General features: G+C 39.9%; 1 protein-coding gene across 3 annotated transcripts in view; it reads right to left on the bottom strand.

Annotated features, from left to right (window-relative positions):
* The window catches only part of MIA3 (MIA SH3 domain ER export factor 3), a 220,057-nt gene that overhangs the window by 38,080 nt on the left and 166,438 nt on the right, over window positions 1–15,539 (bottom strand). For all 3 annotated transcript variants that reach the window (XM_053712522.1, XM_053712523.1, XM_053712521.1), the window contains exon 21: window positions 3,747–3,807. In XM_053712522.1, the coding sequence (XP_053568497.1) occupies window positions 3,747–3,807 (61 nt within the window). The remainder of the gene's footprint in view (window positions 1–3,746; window positions 3,808–15,539) is intronic.

Here is a 15,539-nt window from a genome sequence, read left to right as displayed (position 1 = left end):
GATGCATACCTTCATATTCCGATTCATCCAGAACACTATCAGTTTCTGAGATTCTCTTTTCTAGACAAGCATTACCAATTTGTTGCTCTTCCATTTGGCCTAGCAACAGCTCCAAGAATCTTTTCAAAGGTTCTGGGTGCCCTACTCTCTGTTATCAGAGAACAGGGTATTGCGGTGTTTCCTTATTTGGACGATATCATGGTACTAGCTCAGTCTTTAAGTTCTGCAGAATCTCACACTAATCAACTAGTGTTGTTTCTTCGGAAACATGGTTGGAGGATCAATTTACCAAAAAGTTTCTTGATTCCTCAGACAAGGGTCACTTTTTAGGTTTCCAGATAGATTCAGTGTCCATGACTCTGTCTCTAACAGACAAAAGACGTTTAAAATTGGTTGCAGCATGCCGGCACCTTCAGTCTCAGTCATTCCCTTCAGTGGCTATGTGCATGGAAGTTTTAGGTCTCATGACTGCAGCATCGGATGCAATCCCCTTAGCTCGTTTTCACATGAGACCTCTACAGCTTTGTATGCTGAATCAATGGTGCAGGGATTATACAAAGATATCACAATTAATATCCTTGAATCCCAATGTACGACACTCTCTGACATGGTGGATAGATCACCATCGTTTGGTTCAAGGGGCTTCTTTTGTTCGGCCTACCTGGACTGTGATCTCAACAGATGCAAGTCTTTCAGGTTGGGGAGCTGTTTGGGGATCTCTGACAGCACAAGGGGTTTGGAAATCTCAAGAGGCGAGATTACCAATCAATATTTTAGAACTCCGTGCAATTCTCAGGGCTCTTCAGTTCTGGCCTCTGCTAAAGAGAGAACTGTTTATTTGTTTTCAGACAGACAATATCACAACTGTGGCTTATGTCAATCATCAGGGTGGGACTCACAGTCCCCAAGCTATGAAAGAAGTATCTCTGATACTTGCTTGGGCGGAATCCAGCTCCTGTCTAATCTCTGCGGTGCATATCCCAGGTGTAAACAATTGGGAGGCGGATTATCTCAGCCGCCAGTCTTTACATCCAGGGGAGTGGTCTCTCCATCCAGATGTGTTTTCTCAGATTGTTCAGATGTGGGGTCTTCCAGAGATAGATCTCATGGCCTCTCATCTAAACAAGAAACTTCCCAGATACCTGTCCAGGTATGTCCAGTTGCCCGCCTTGGCCACTTCCGTTACGGCCGGACCTACTATCTCAAGGTCCGTTTTTCCATCAGGATCTCAAATCATTAAATTTGAAGGTATGGAAATTGAACGCTTAGTTCTAAGTCATAGAGGTTTCTCTGACTCAGTGATTAATACTATGTTACCAGCTCGTAAATCTGTCTCTAGAAAGATTTATTATAGAGTTTGGAAGACTTACATTTCATTGTGTTCTTCTCATAAATTCTCCTGGCATTCTTTTAGAATTCCTAGAATTTTACAGTTTCTGCAGGATGGTTTGGATAAGGGTTTGTCTGCAAGTTCCTTGAAAGGACAAATCTCCGCTCTTTCTGTTTTATTTCACAGAAAGATTGCTATACTTCCTGATATACACTGTTTTGTACAGGCTTTAATTCGTATTAAGCCTGTCATTAAATCATTTTCTCCTCCTTGGAGTCTTAATTTGGTTTTGAAAGCTTTACAGGCTCCTCCATTTGAACCTATTCATTCTTTGGACATTAAACTACTTTCTTGGAAAGTGTTGTTCCTTTTGGCCATCTCTTCTGCTAGAAGAGTTTCTGAGTTATCTGCTCTATCTTGTGAGTCTCCTTTTCTGATTTTTCATCAGGATAAGGCAGTTTTGCGGACTTCTTTTCAATTTTTACCTAAGGTTGTGAATTCTAACAACATTAGTAGAGAAATTGTTGTCCCTTCCTTGTGTCCTAATCCTAAGAATTCTTTGGAGAGATCCTTACATTCTTTGGATGTGGTAAGAGCTTTGAAATATTATGTGGAAGCTACTAAAGATTTCAGGAAGACTTCCAGTCTATTTGTTTTATTTTCTGGTCCTAGGAAAGGTCAGAAGGCTTCTGCTATTTCCTTGGCTTCTTGGTTGAAACTTTTGATTCATCAAGCTTATTTGGAGTCGGGTTAGGCCCCGCCTCAGAGAATTACAGCTCATTCTACTAGATCAGTCTCCACTTCGTGGGCTTTTATGAATGAATGAAGCTTCAGTTGATCAGATTTACAAAGCGGCAACTTGGTCCTCTTTGCATACATTTACTAAATTCTACCGTTTTGATGTATTTGCTTCTTCGGAAGCAGTTTTTGGTAGAAAAGTTCTTCAGGCAGCTGTTTCAGTTTGATTCTTCTGCTTTAAGTTTTTTTCTTTCAAAAATGAAAATAAACTTATTTTTTTGGGTTGTGGATTAATTTTTTCAGCGGAATATGGCTGTTTTTATTTTTATTCCCTCCCTCTCTAGTGACTCTTGAGTGGAGATCCACATCTTGGGTATTGATATCCCATATGTCACTAGCTCATGGACTCTTGCAAATTACATGAAAGAAAACATAATTTATGTAAGAACTTACCTGATAAATTAATTTCTTTCATATTGGCAAGAGTCCATGAGGCCCACCCTTTTTATGGTGGTTATGATTTTTTGTATAAAGCACAATTATTTCCAAATTTCCTTTGTTGATGCTTTCTACTCCTCCTTTATCACCCCACTGCTTGGCTATTCGTTAAACTGAATTGTGGGTGTGGTGAGGGGTGTATTTATAGGCATTTTGAGGTTTGGGAAACTTTGCCCCTCCTGGTAGGATTGTATATCCCATATGTCACTAGCTCATGGACTCTTGCCAATATGAAAGAAATGAATTTATCAGGTAAGTTCTTACATAAATTATGTTTTACTTCTATTATCTAATTTGCTTCATTCTTTAGATATCATTTGTTTAAGAAATAGCAATGCATATGAGGGAGCCATTCACGGGAGGCATATATGTGCAGTCACCAATCAGCAACTTCTGAGCCTATCTAGATATGCTTTTCAAGAAAGGATATCAAGCGAATGAAGCAAATTAGATAATAGAAGTAAATTAGAAAGTTGTTTAAATCATGATTATTTCACCTGTACACTGGTTCAGCTAAAATGAAAACATGGCCTTTTGGAGGTACTTGAGGACCGCGGTTGAGAAACACTGCTGTACAATTTTTCCCACTGTTGTATTACAACCTAATCCACTATAGTCATTTCACAATTATTATTTATGTACTGTATTGTTACTTGCTATAAATATATATATATATATATATATATATATATATATATATATATATATATATATATATATATATATATATACACATACATATATATACATACATACACACACACACATATACATACATATACACATGCAATACACAGCAATTAAAATTATGGGGAGGCGAAAAGTGAGTTTAAAATCCTCCACTAAATACAAAATGTGGAGAAAATAACTCATTGTGTAAACTATTTACGAATCTAGACAAGTCAGAAGACTTGCTTTTCCCACAGAAGCTCTCCGATTACATTGTTGCCGATGCAGCAAAGGATTCTGGGTGATATATGCAAATGAGGTTCACGGCTCACTTTTTTTTACTTTTAGCCTGCTTTTTAAGGCAGACTTCCCTTTATGCCATAGAATAATACACATACATACACACACACACATATAAATAAATAAATAAAATATGACTAGCTGCCTACACAATGTATAGCCAAAGACAAAAAGAAACATACATTTCAGGTAATCGCCAACATAAACTTACCTGATTTTTAAAGAAGCGCTCAGTTTTTTGCAATTCTTCTTCCACTTCTTGAATTCTCTGTCTGTAAACAAAAATAAAATAAAAATATATCAGGTAAAATGTTTAAATGCACAATCATAATGAAAACCAGGATTGTTTAACCAAAGGCTTCCCAATTTCCCACCCATACTACTCCCTTTCTAAAACAGGGTTTCTGTTCTCTGCAACTTCTTAGTGAATTGCATGCATGCCTACATTTATGTGTCCCATTTTAAAAAACAAAAAATGTATGCTTACCTGTTAAATTTCTTTCTTTCCGGACATGAAGAGTCCACGTCATTCCAATTACTAGTGGGATATTCACTCCTGGCCAGCAGGAGGAGGCAAACAGCACACAGCAAAGCTGTTAAGTGTCACTTCCCTTACCCATAGCCCCCAGTTATTCAGCCGAAGGTAAAAGGAAAAAGTAGATAACACAAAGGTGTAGAGGTGCCCGAGGTTAATTAAAATTTACTGTCTAATCTAAAGGATGGGGGTGAACTCTCCATGTCCGGAAAGAAAGAAATTTATCAGGTAAGCATAAATTTTATTTTCTTTCCTAAGACATGGAGTGTCCACAACGTCATTCCAATTACTAGTGGGAACCAATACCCAAGCTAGAGGACATGGAATGAACAGGGAGGGAGAACAAGACAGCAGGCCTAAACTGTAGGCACCACCGCTTGAAGAATCTTTCTCCCAAAAGAAGCCTCAGCCGAAGCAAAAGTATCAAATTTGGAAAATTTGGAAAAAGTATGCAGAGAGGACTAAGTTGCAGCCTTGCAAATCTGTTCCACAGATGCTTCATTTTTGAAAGCCCAAGAAGAGGAGACAGGCCTAGTGAATGAGTCGTAATTCGCTCAGGAGGCTGCTGTCCAGCAGTCACATAAGCAAAACGAATAAAACTTCTCAATCAGAGGAAAAGAGAAGTAGAAGACGCCTTCTGACCCCTATGCTTTCCCTGTAAATAGAATATTAAAACACACACAACATCCAAGTTATGCAACAAACTTTCCTTTTGAGAAGAAGGAACAAAAATTTCCTGATTAATATTTCTATCCAAAACCACCTTAGGGAGAAACCCCAATTTAGTATGAAGAACCGCCTTATCCACATGAAAAACAAGGTAAGGGGAATCCCACTGTAAAGGCGAGAGGAAATGGCAATAAGGAACAAAACTTTCCAAGGTAATAACTTAATAGCTACAGAATGCAATAGCTCAAACGGAGCCTGCTGCAAAACTCAAACTCCAAGAAGGAGTAACAGATTTAAACACAGGCCTGATTCTAACCAGAGCCTGACAAAAAGATTGAACATCTGGCACATCCTCCAGACGTTTGTGTAAAAGAATAGACAGTGCAGAAATTTGACCCTTCAGAGAACTGACTGACAACCCTTTCTCCAGACCTTCCTGGAGAAAAAACTAAATTCTAGGAATCCTGACCCTACTCCAAGAGAAGCCTTTCGATTCACACCAATATAGGTATTTACGCTATACCTTATGGTAAATCTTACGAGTAACAGGCTTGCGAGCCAGAAGCATGGTATCAATAACTGACTCAGAAAAACCACGCTTGGTCAGAACTAAGCGTTCAATCTCCATGCAGTCAGCTTCAGAGAAACGAGATTTGGATGGAGGAAAGGACCCTGAGCTAGACCAAAATCCCAAGGAACCGCCAGAGCATCTATTAGGGCGGCCTGAGGATCTCTTGACCTTGAACCGTACCTTGGAAGCTTGGCGTTGTGACGAGACGCCATCAGATCCAACTCTGGCACCCCCCACTTGAGGGTTAACCTGGAGAACATTTCCGAATGGAGAGCCCACTCCCGGGGATGTCTGCTCAGGAAATACGCCTCCCAGTTGTCCACTCCTGGAATGTGGATGGCAAATGGATTATTCAGTGGGCGGAGACTCACAATTGTCTTCTGAGTCACCACCTTCATGGCTAAGGAACTCAGTTCCTCTATGGTGGTTGATGTAAGCCACTGAGGTGATGTTGTCCAACTGGAATCTGATAAACCAGGCTAAAGACTCTCAACTCGAAGATATTTATCGGAAGAGAAAACGCCTCTCAAGTCCATAGGCCCTGATCCTTTAGAGAGTCCCAAACTTCTCCCCAGCCTAGCAGGCAGGCGTCTGTGGTCACAATCACCCAGGATGCTCTCTGAAAGTATGTTCCCCGAGACAGATGATCCACGAAAGAGAGTCGATTGTCAACTGGTCCAGATCTATCCTCTGGGGCAGATCCGAATGGTTTCCGTTCCATTGTCTGAGCATGCATAGCTGCAGAGCTCTCAAATGGAATCGAGCAAAGAAACAGTAGAATGTAGAGAGAGAGGCAAGAAGAGATACATTTTGCTTTTCTTACCTCCGGTACAAAAATTCTCATAGATAGGGAATCTATGATGGTCCCTAACAAAACCACCCTTGTAGCTGGAACAAGGGAACTATTTTCAAGATTCACTTTCCATCCGTGGGAACGAAGAAAAGACAATAATATCTCTGTATGAGATTTTGCTAGTTGAAAGGATGGCGCCTGAACCAAGATGTCGTCAAGATAAAGTGCCACCGCGATTCCCTGAGCCCCCAGATCTGCTTGTCCAGAAAGCGAATCTCAGGAACTTGTGATGATCCATGTGGATGGGAACATGCATATACGCATCCTTCAGGTCTATGTTCGCCATGAACTGACCCTCTTGGACCAAAGGAAAAATGGAACGGATGGTTTCCATTTTGAAGGACGGTAGCCTGAGAAATTTGGTCTAAAATGGGACGAAAGGTTCCCTCTTTTTTTTTTTTAAGAACCACAAACAGATTTGAATAAAATCCTAGACCCTGTTCCCTTAGTGGAACTGGAACAATCACTCACAGGGAGAAAAGGTCCTGAACGCAGTTTAAGAATGCCTCTCTTTTTACCTTGTCTGCAGATAATCTTAAGAGGTGAAATCTGCCCCTGGGAGGATAAGTCTTGATGTCTTTTTTGTAGCCCTGTGATACTTTGTCCACAGCCCAACGGTCTGGGACATTGCATATCCAAGCTTGTTGAAACAAGGAAAGTGCCCCCCACTTGATCCGGTACCAGACCGGGGGCAGACCCTTCATGCTGACTCAGATGAGGGCTTCTTTGATGGTCTCCCCTTATTCTAAGACCGATTGGGTCTCCAAGAAGACTTGGACTACTCCGGCTTGGAAGAGGAAGACTTCTAACCTTTGAATTTGCGAAAGGAATGAAAATTTGAATTTTGACGCACCTTAGGTCTATTCTTGTCTTGTGGTAGAAAGGACCCCTTTTCCCCCGTAATTTCAGAAATTATCTCTGTCAGACCAGGACTAAACAGGGTCTTAACCTTGTAAAGTAGCGACAGAAGCTTGGACTTGGAGGTAACATCAGGGCTTTTATCCACAAAGCCCTGTGGGCTGAAACAGTGAAGCAAGACATCTTGGCTCCCAATCTAATGACTTGCATGTTCGTATCAGAAATAAAGGAATTGGCTAGTTTGAGGGCCTTAATCCTATCTTGGATCTCCTCCAACGCAGTTTCCTCTAAAACCAACTCTGACAAAGCATTGCACCAATAAGATGCCGCACTTGCCACTGTGGCAATACAGACTGCAGGTTGCCATTGTAGACCCTGATGAACTTATATTTGCTTTAAAGAAGCCTCCAGCTTTTTGTCCATGGGATCCTTAAAGGAACAGCTATCCTCAATAGGAATTGTGGTTCTTTTAGCCAAAGTAGAAATAGCCCCTTCCACCTTAGGCACTGTGCGCCATGAGTCTCGAATGGAGTCAGCAACAGGAAACATCTTTTTAAAAACGGGAGAAAGATATCCCTGGTTTATCCCACTCCTGTGCAATGATCTCTGACACACGTTCTGGGACAGGAAACACTTCCACAAGGGAAGGAACATCATAGTATTTGTTAAGTTTACTAGATTTCTTAGGGTTGACAGCGACAGAAGAATCAGTCGTCCAAAGTAGCCAGTACCTCCTTTAACAGTACACGGAGGAGTTCAAGCTTAAATCTGAGGTTTACCTCTTCAGAGTCAGTCAAAGGAATTATACTGTCCGAATCTGAGATTTCACCCTCAGAAGCTACCGAGGTATCCTCCTCATCATACTTAGGATGGAGGTCAACCTTCACAGCAGCAGAGGCGACAGACACCTTACTATCAGAAAAATGTTTAGATTTCCTCTTGCGCTTCCCCAACATGAGAAAAGCAGATAATGCAGCAGATAGCGCAGAAGATATCTGTGCAGCAAAATCTACAGGCAAATATACGCCTCCTGGAGGCTGAGAGGAACCGCAGGGCACTGTATGTGACCCCAATGAGGCTTGGGACGCTTGAGGAGAAAGCTGTGGCATAACCTGAACAGCATTAACCTGGAAGACAATAGGCTCAGAGGGCAATAATTTGTCTTTACATTCTAGCTAAACATGTAGCACAAAATTACATAGGCAAAACAATTTGGGCCTCTAGACATAAGACACTTGTCAAAAGAATCAGATTCTTGATCCATATCCATGGCTGCAAAAATAAAAATACCTCCAAATTAAATGAGATTTTTTTTTATTTATTTTTTTTAAATAAGAATTACTGTCACTTTAAGAAACTCTTGTCTCATTAGCGTGTTAAGGCTTATGTGAATTAAAACTGCCCTAAAGGAAAAAAACAACTGCAGAAACCTCAGACAGTCTAGGTGCCCTACTGCATTCAGAGGATCCCAAAATGATTGCACAGGTACTGCTAGTGACTTCTCCCAAAACTATGAAAGCACAGGGACTGTTTGTCACTTCAATTTCCCACTGCCGCAACAGCCGACACAGAAAAAGCAGCTCCTATGTGACTCCACTCCGCGCTGATGTTGGAAGAGGAGATCACGTGACCGGCAAAGAGGAACTGCGCAGCGCTAAAAGCGCGCGTTCCCTGCAGAAGAAGTTAAAGCTGTTTACAGCTCTGTCTTAAAGGAACCGCCGTTAAAAAAATGAAATGTTTGTCCCCACTTCACAACCTTACACAACATGCCCCAATATAAACTTACACACACAAAGTTTATTTTACCTAAGCTACATAAGTAAAAACTTTCTCAATAAAGAGAAGAATGAACCCATGTTTGTCCCCTTCACATACATAAGTGCCAGCCCACTGCCTCAGCAATCCTAAGCATAAGGATTATCTTTCTGTCCCAATATTCTGCAGAGCTAACTCCTGAAGTGCAAGTCTCCAACGCCTAGAAGACAAAAGCACTTACCTGAAATCTAGCTGTCTGGCAGGAAGACAGCTCACCAGGCGTGAAAGGACACATACTCCTTACAGAGACCTGTGGAACAAGAAAGAACAGAGTAACCAACTCTGGCTTTCTGTGACTAGGGCAGCAAATATGTTAGGAAACAAAGTAAGAACCACCTCACCACTTGCCAACTTCTTAAAAGCCACCACTACTCTTACTCAAGAGATTGATGTGGACACAGCTAAACCCAAATCCTTGCTTGCAGGGAAAAGTACCCAAAAAAGGAAAAATATCTTCAGACACCAAACTTCACCTCCTCCATTGACAGAGGCAAAGAGAATGACTGGGGATTATGGGAAAGGGAAGTGACACTTAACAGCTTTGCTGTGGTGCTCCTTGCCTCCTCCTGCTGGCCAAGAGTGAATATCCCACTAGTAATTGTAATGACATCATGGACTCTCCATGTCTTAGGAAAGAAATGTATTTTTGTTTTTATAATTTTCTTTCCACGGCTTAACAAAGCAGGTGATTGATGGCTGCACACATGCATCTTGCCATTGGCTCGCTGCCTGTGTTCAGATCTGGACCAGTAGTGTATTGCTGCTCTGGAGCCAATTTTAGCTAACTATGGTCTAGATTACAAGTAGAGCGCTAATGTATTTCACACGATAAATAACCAGCCATTACAAGTGGCTGGTTATTGCTACCACAATTTTGGTTAATTTTCTAAATGTCCCCCAAAATAAAGACAATGCAATAGCACTTAGTCTGAGCTTCAAATGAAAAATAAATTTGTTTCTGACAAATTTCAAAGTTATGTCTATTTCCACTCACCCTGACAGTCATCAACCAATCACAAATAACATAATTTATGTAAGAACTTACCTGATAAATTCATTTCTTTCATATTAGCAAGAGTCCATGAGCTAGTGACGTATGGGATATACATTCCTACCAGGAGGGGCAAAGTTTCCCAAACCTTAAAATGCCTATAAATACACCCCTCACCACACCCACAATTCAGTTTAACGAATAGCCAAGAAGTGGGGTGATAAGAAAAAAGTGCGAAAGCATATAAAATAAGGAATTGGAATAATTGTGCTTTATACAAAAAAATCAAAACCACCACAAAAAAAGGGCGGGCCTCATGGACTCTTGCTAATATGAAAGAAATGAATTTATCAGGTAAGTTCTTACATAAATTATGTTTTCTTTCATGTAATTAGCAAGAGTCCATGAGCTAGTGACGTATGGGATAATGATTACCCAAGATGTGGATCTTTCCACACAAGAGTCACTAGAGAGGGAGGGATAAAATAAAGACAGCCAATTCCTGCTGAAAATAATCCACACCCAGAATAAAATTTTTAATGAAAAAACATAAGCAGAAGATTCAAACTGAAGCCACTGCCTGAAGTACGTTTCTACCAAAAACTGCTTCAGAAGAAGAAAACACATCAAAATGGTAGAATTTAGTAAAAGTATGCAAAGAGGACCAAGTTGCTGTTTTGCAAATCTGATCAACCGAAGCTTCATTCTTAAACGCCCAGGAAGTAGAAACTAACCTAGAAGAATGAGCTGTAATCCTTTGAGGCGGAGTGTTACCCGACTCAACATAGGCATGATGAAATAAAGATTTCAACAAAGATACCAAAGAAATGGCAGAAGCTTTCTGATCTTTTCTAGAACCGGAAAAGATGACAAATAGACTAGAAGTCTTTCGGAAAGACTTAATAGCTTCAACATAATATTACAAAGCTCTAACAGCATCCAAAGAATGCAATGATTTCTCCTTAGAATTCATAGGATTAGGACATAATGAAGGAACCACAATTTCTCTACTAATGTTGTTAGAATTCACAACCTTAGGTAAAAAATTCAAAAGAAGTTCGCAGCACCGCCTTATCCTGATGCAAAATCAGAAAAGGAGACTCACAAAAAAGTAGATAATTCAGAGACTCTTCTGGCAGAAGAGATGGCTAAAAGAAACAAAACTTTCCAAGAAAGTAATATAATGACCAAAGAATGCATGGGTTCAAAAGGAGGAGCTTGAAGAGCCCCCAGAACCAAAATCAAACTCCAAGGAGGAGAAATTGACTTAATGACAGGTTTTATACGAACCAAAGCTTGTACAAAACAATGAATATCAGGAAGATTAGCAATCCTTCTGTGAAAAAGAACAGAAAGAGCAGAGATTTGTCTTTCAAGAAACTTGCGGACAAACCTTTATCTAAACCATCCTGAAGAAATATAAGTCTTCCAGACTCTATAATATATCTCTCTAGATACAGATTTACGAGCCTGTCACATAGTATCAATCACAGAGTCAGAGAAACCTCTTTGACCAAGAATCAAGCGTTCAAACTCCACACCTTAAAATTAAGGTTTTGAGATCCTGATGGAAAAAAGAACCTTGAGACAAAAGACTGGACTTAACGGAAGAGTCCACAGCTGGCAAGAGGTCATCCGGACAAGATCCGCATACCAAAACCTGTGAGGCCATGCTGGAGCTACCAGCAGGACAAACGAGCATTCCTTAGAATATTGGAGAATACCCTTGGAAGAAGAACTAGAGGCGGAAAGATATAGGCAGGATGACACTTAAGGAAGAGATAATGCATCCACTGCCGCCGCCCGAGGATCCCTGGATCCGGACAGATACCAGGGAAGTTTCTTGTTTAGATGAGAAGCCATCAGATCTATTTCTGGGAGTTCCCATATTTGAACAATCTGAGGAAATACCTCTGGGTGAAGACCATTCGCCCAGGTGCAACGTTTGGCGACTGAGATAATCCGCTTTCCAATTGTCCATACCTGGGATATGAACCGCAGAGATTAGACAGGAGCTGGATTCCGCCCAAACCAAAATTCAAGATACTTCTTTCATAGCCAGAGGACTGTGAGTCCCTCCTTGATGATTGATGTATGCCACAGTTGTGACATTGTCTATCTGAAAACAAATGAACAACTCTCTCTTCAGAAGAGGCCAAGACTGAAGAGCTCTGAAATTGCACGGAGTTCCAAAATATTGATCGGAAATCTCACCTCCTGAGATTCCCAAACCCCTTGTGCCGTCAGATACCCCCACACAGCTCCCCAACCTGTAAGACTTGCATCTGTTGAGATTATAGTCCAGGTCGGAAGAACAAAGAAGCCCCCTGAACTAAACGATGGTGAACTGTCCACCATGTCAGAGAGTGTCGTATAATCGGTTTAAAGATATTAAGTGAGATATCTTTGAGTAATCCCTGCACCATTGGTTCAGCATACAGAGCTGAAGAGGTCGCATGTGAAAACGAGCAAAGGAGATCGCATCTAATGCGGCAGTCCTAAGACCTAAATTTTCCATGCATAAGGCTACCAAAGGGAATGATTGTGACTGAAGGTTTTGACAAGCTGAAATCAATGTTAAACTTCTCTTGTCTGACAAGGACAGAGTCATAGACACTGAATCTATTCTAGAAACCTAAAAAGGTTACCCTTGTCTGAGGAATCAATGAACTGATTGGTAAATTGATCCTTCAACCATGAACTGAAGAAACAACACAAGTCGATTCATATAAGATTCTTCGAAAATGAGAAGACTGAGCAAGTACCCAGATATCGTCCAATAAGGAAATACCAAAACCCTGTTCTCTGATTACAGAAAGAAGGGCACCGAGAATCTTTGAAAAAAATTCTTGGAACTGAGGCTAGGCCAAACGGTAGAGCCACAAAACTGGTAATGCTTGTCTAAAAAAAGAATCTCAGACACTAAAAGTGATCTGGATGAATCGGAATATGCAGATACACATCCTGTAAATCTATTGTAGACATATAATGCCCTTGCTAAACAAAAGGCAGGACAGTCCTACAGAAACTGAATGTTGGTATCCTTACATAACGATTCAATATAGATAGATCCGGAACTGGTCTGAAGGAATTGACCTTCTTTGGTACAATGAAGAGATAAAATAAAACCCCAGCCCCTGTTCCAGAACTGGAACTGGCATAATTACTCCAGCCAACTCTAGATCTGAAACACATTTCAGAAATGCTGAGCCTTTGCTGTGTTAACTGGGACACGGGAAAGAAAAAAATCTCTTAGCAGGAGGCCTTAACTGAAGCCAATGCTGTACCTTTCTGAAACAATGTTCTAAAACCAGAAATTGAGAACGGAATTGATCAAAATTTCTTTGAAGAAAACGTAATCTGCCCCATACCAGCTGAGCTGGAATAAGGTCCGCACCTTCATGGGTACTTAGGAGCTGGCTATAGGTTTTCTATAAGGCTTGGATATATTCCAAACTGGAAATAGTTTCCAAACTGATACCGCTCCTGAGGATGAAGGATCAGGCTTTTGTACCTTATTGTGAGGAAAGGAACGAAAAATGATTATTAGACGTAAATTTACCTTAGATTTTTTTATCCTTTGGTAAAAAAGTTCCCTTCCTTCCAGAAACAGTTGAAATAATAATTTATTACCCTGGAAAGAAAAGGAAAGCAAAGTTGATTTAGAAGACATATCAGCATTCCAAGTTTAATCCATAAAGCTTTTTCTAGCTAAAATAGCTAGAGACATATACCTGACATCAACTCTAATGATATCAAAAGATGGTATCACCAATAAAATTATTAGCATGTTATAGAATAATAATAATGCTATAAAATTATGATCTGTTACTTGTTGCGCTAAAGCTTCTAACCAAAAAGTTGAAGCTACAGCAACATCCGCTAAAAATATAGCAGGTCTAAGAAGATTACCTGAACATAAGTAAGCTTTTCTTAGAAAAGATTCAATTTTCCTATCTAAAGGATCCTAAAAATGAATTACTATCTACCGTAGGAATAGTAGCACATTTAGCAGGAGTAGAGACAGCCCCATAACCTTAGGGATTTTGTCCCAAAAAAACTCTAATCTGTCAGATGGCATAGGATATAATTGCTTAAACGTTTAGAAGGAGTAAAAGAATTACCCAAATTATTCCATTCCCTGGAAATTACTTCAGGAATAGCATCAGGGAGATTAAACACTTCTGGAATAACTACAGGAGATTTAAAAAACCTTAATTAAACGTTTAGATTTAGTATCAAGAGGACCAGAATCCTCTATTTCTAATGCAATTAATACTTCTTTAAATAAAGAACGAATAAATTCCATCTTGAACAAATACAAAGATTTATCAGCATCAACCTCTGAGACAGAAACCTCTGAACCAGAAGAACCATTATCAGTATCAGAATGATGATGTTCATTTAAAAATTCATCTGAAAAAAGCGAAGTTTTAAAAGACTTTTATGTAAACTAGAAGGAGAAATAACAGACATAGCCTTCTTAATGGATTTAAAAAATAAAATCTCTTATGTTTATCAGGAACACTCTGAAAATTAGATGTTGACGGAACAGCAACAGGTAATGTAACAGTACTAAAGGAAATTTTATCTGCATTAATAAGTTTGTCATGACATGCAATACAAACAACAGCTGAGAAACAGATACAAAAAATTATAGCAGATACACTTAGCTTGATAGCTCCAGCATTAGACAGCGATTTTCCTGTAGTATCTTCTGACTCAGATGCAACGTGAAACATCTTGCAATATGTAAGAGAAAAAACAACATATAAAGCAAAATTGATCAAATTCCTTAAATGACAGTTTCAGGAATGGGAAAAAAATGCCAAAGAACAAGCTTCTAGCAACCAGAAGCAATGAAAAAATAAGACTTAAATAATGTGGAGACAAAAGCGACGCCCTTATTTTTTAGCGCCAAATAAGACGCCCACATTATTTGGCGCCTAAATGCTTTTGGCGCCAAAAATGACGCCACATCCGGAACGCCAACATTTTTGGCGCAAAATAACGTCAAAAAATGACGCAACTTCCGGCGACACGTATGACGCCGGAAATGGAAAAGAATTTTTGCGCCAAAAAAGTCCGCGCCAAGAATGACGCAATAAAATGAAGCATTTTCAGCCCCCGCGAGCCTAACAGCCCACAGGAAAAAAAGAGTCAAATTTTTGAAGGTAAGAAAAAAATGATTAATTCAAATGCATTATCCCAAATATGAAACGGACTGTCTGAAAAATAAGGAAAGTTGAACATTCTGAGTCAAGGCAAATAAATGTTTGAATACATATATTTAGAACTTTATAAACAAAGTGCCCAACCATAGCTTAGAGTGTCACAGAAAATAAGATTTACTTCCCCCAGGACACTCATCTACATGTTTGTAGAAAGCCATCGGAGGCAAAGTTTGTAAAACTGAATTGTGGGTGTGGTGAGGGGTGTATTTATAGGCATTTTAAGGTTTGGGAAACTTTGCCCCTCCTGGTAGGAATGTATATCCCATACGTCACTAGCTCATGGACTCTTGCTAATTACATGAAAGAAACATATATTCTGTGACTGCTCAGTAGGAGCTGGTGACTCAAAAAGTGTAAATATAAAAATAATGCGCACATTTTGTTAATGGAAGTCAATTGTAAAGTTGTTTAAAATTGACTGCTCTGATTCATGAAAGTTTAATTTTGACTTGAGTGTCCCCGCTACTGCAAAGCATCC

Source organism: Bombina bombina, chromosome 4, assembly GCF_027579735.1.
Source record: "Bombina bombina isolate aBomBom1 chromosome 4, aBomBom1.pri, whole genome shotgun sequence".
Taxonomy (NCBI): Eukaryota; Metazoa; Chordata; class Amphibia; order Anura; family Bombinatoridae; genus Bombina; species Bombina bombina.
The sequence above is the reverse complement of the archived record's forward strand: the minus strand, read 5'-3'. Positions and strand labels throughout refer to the sequence as shown.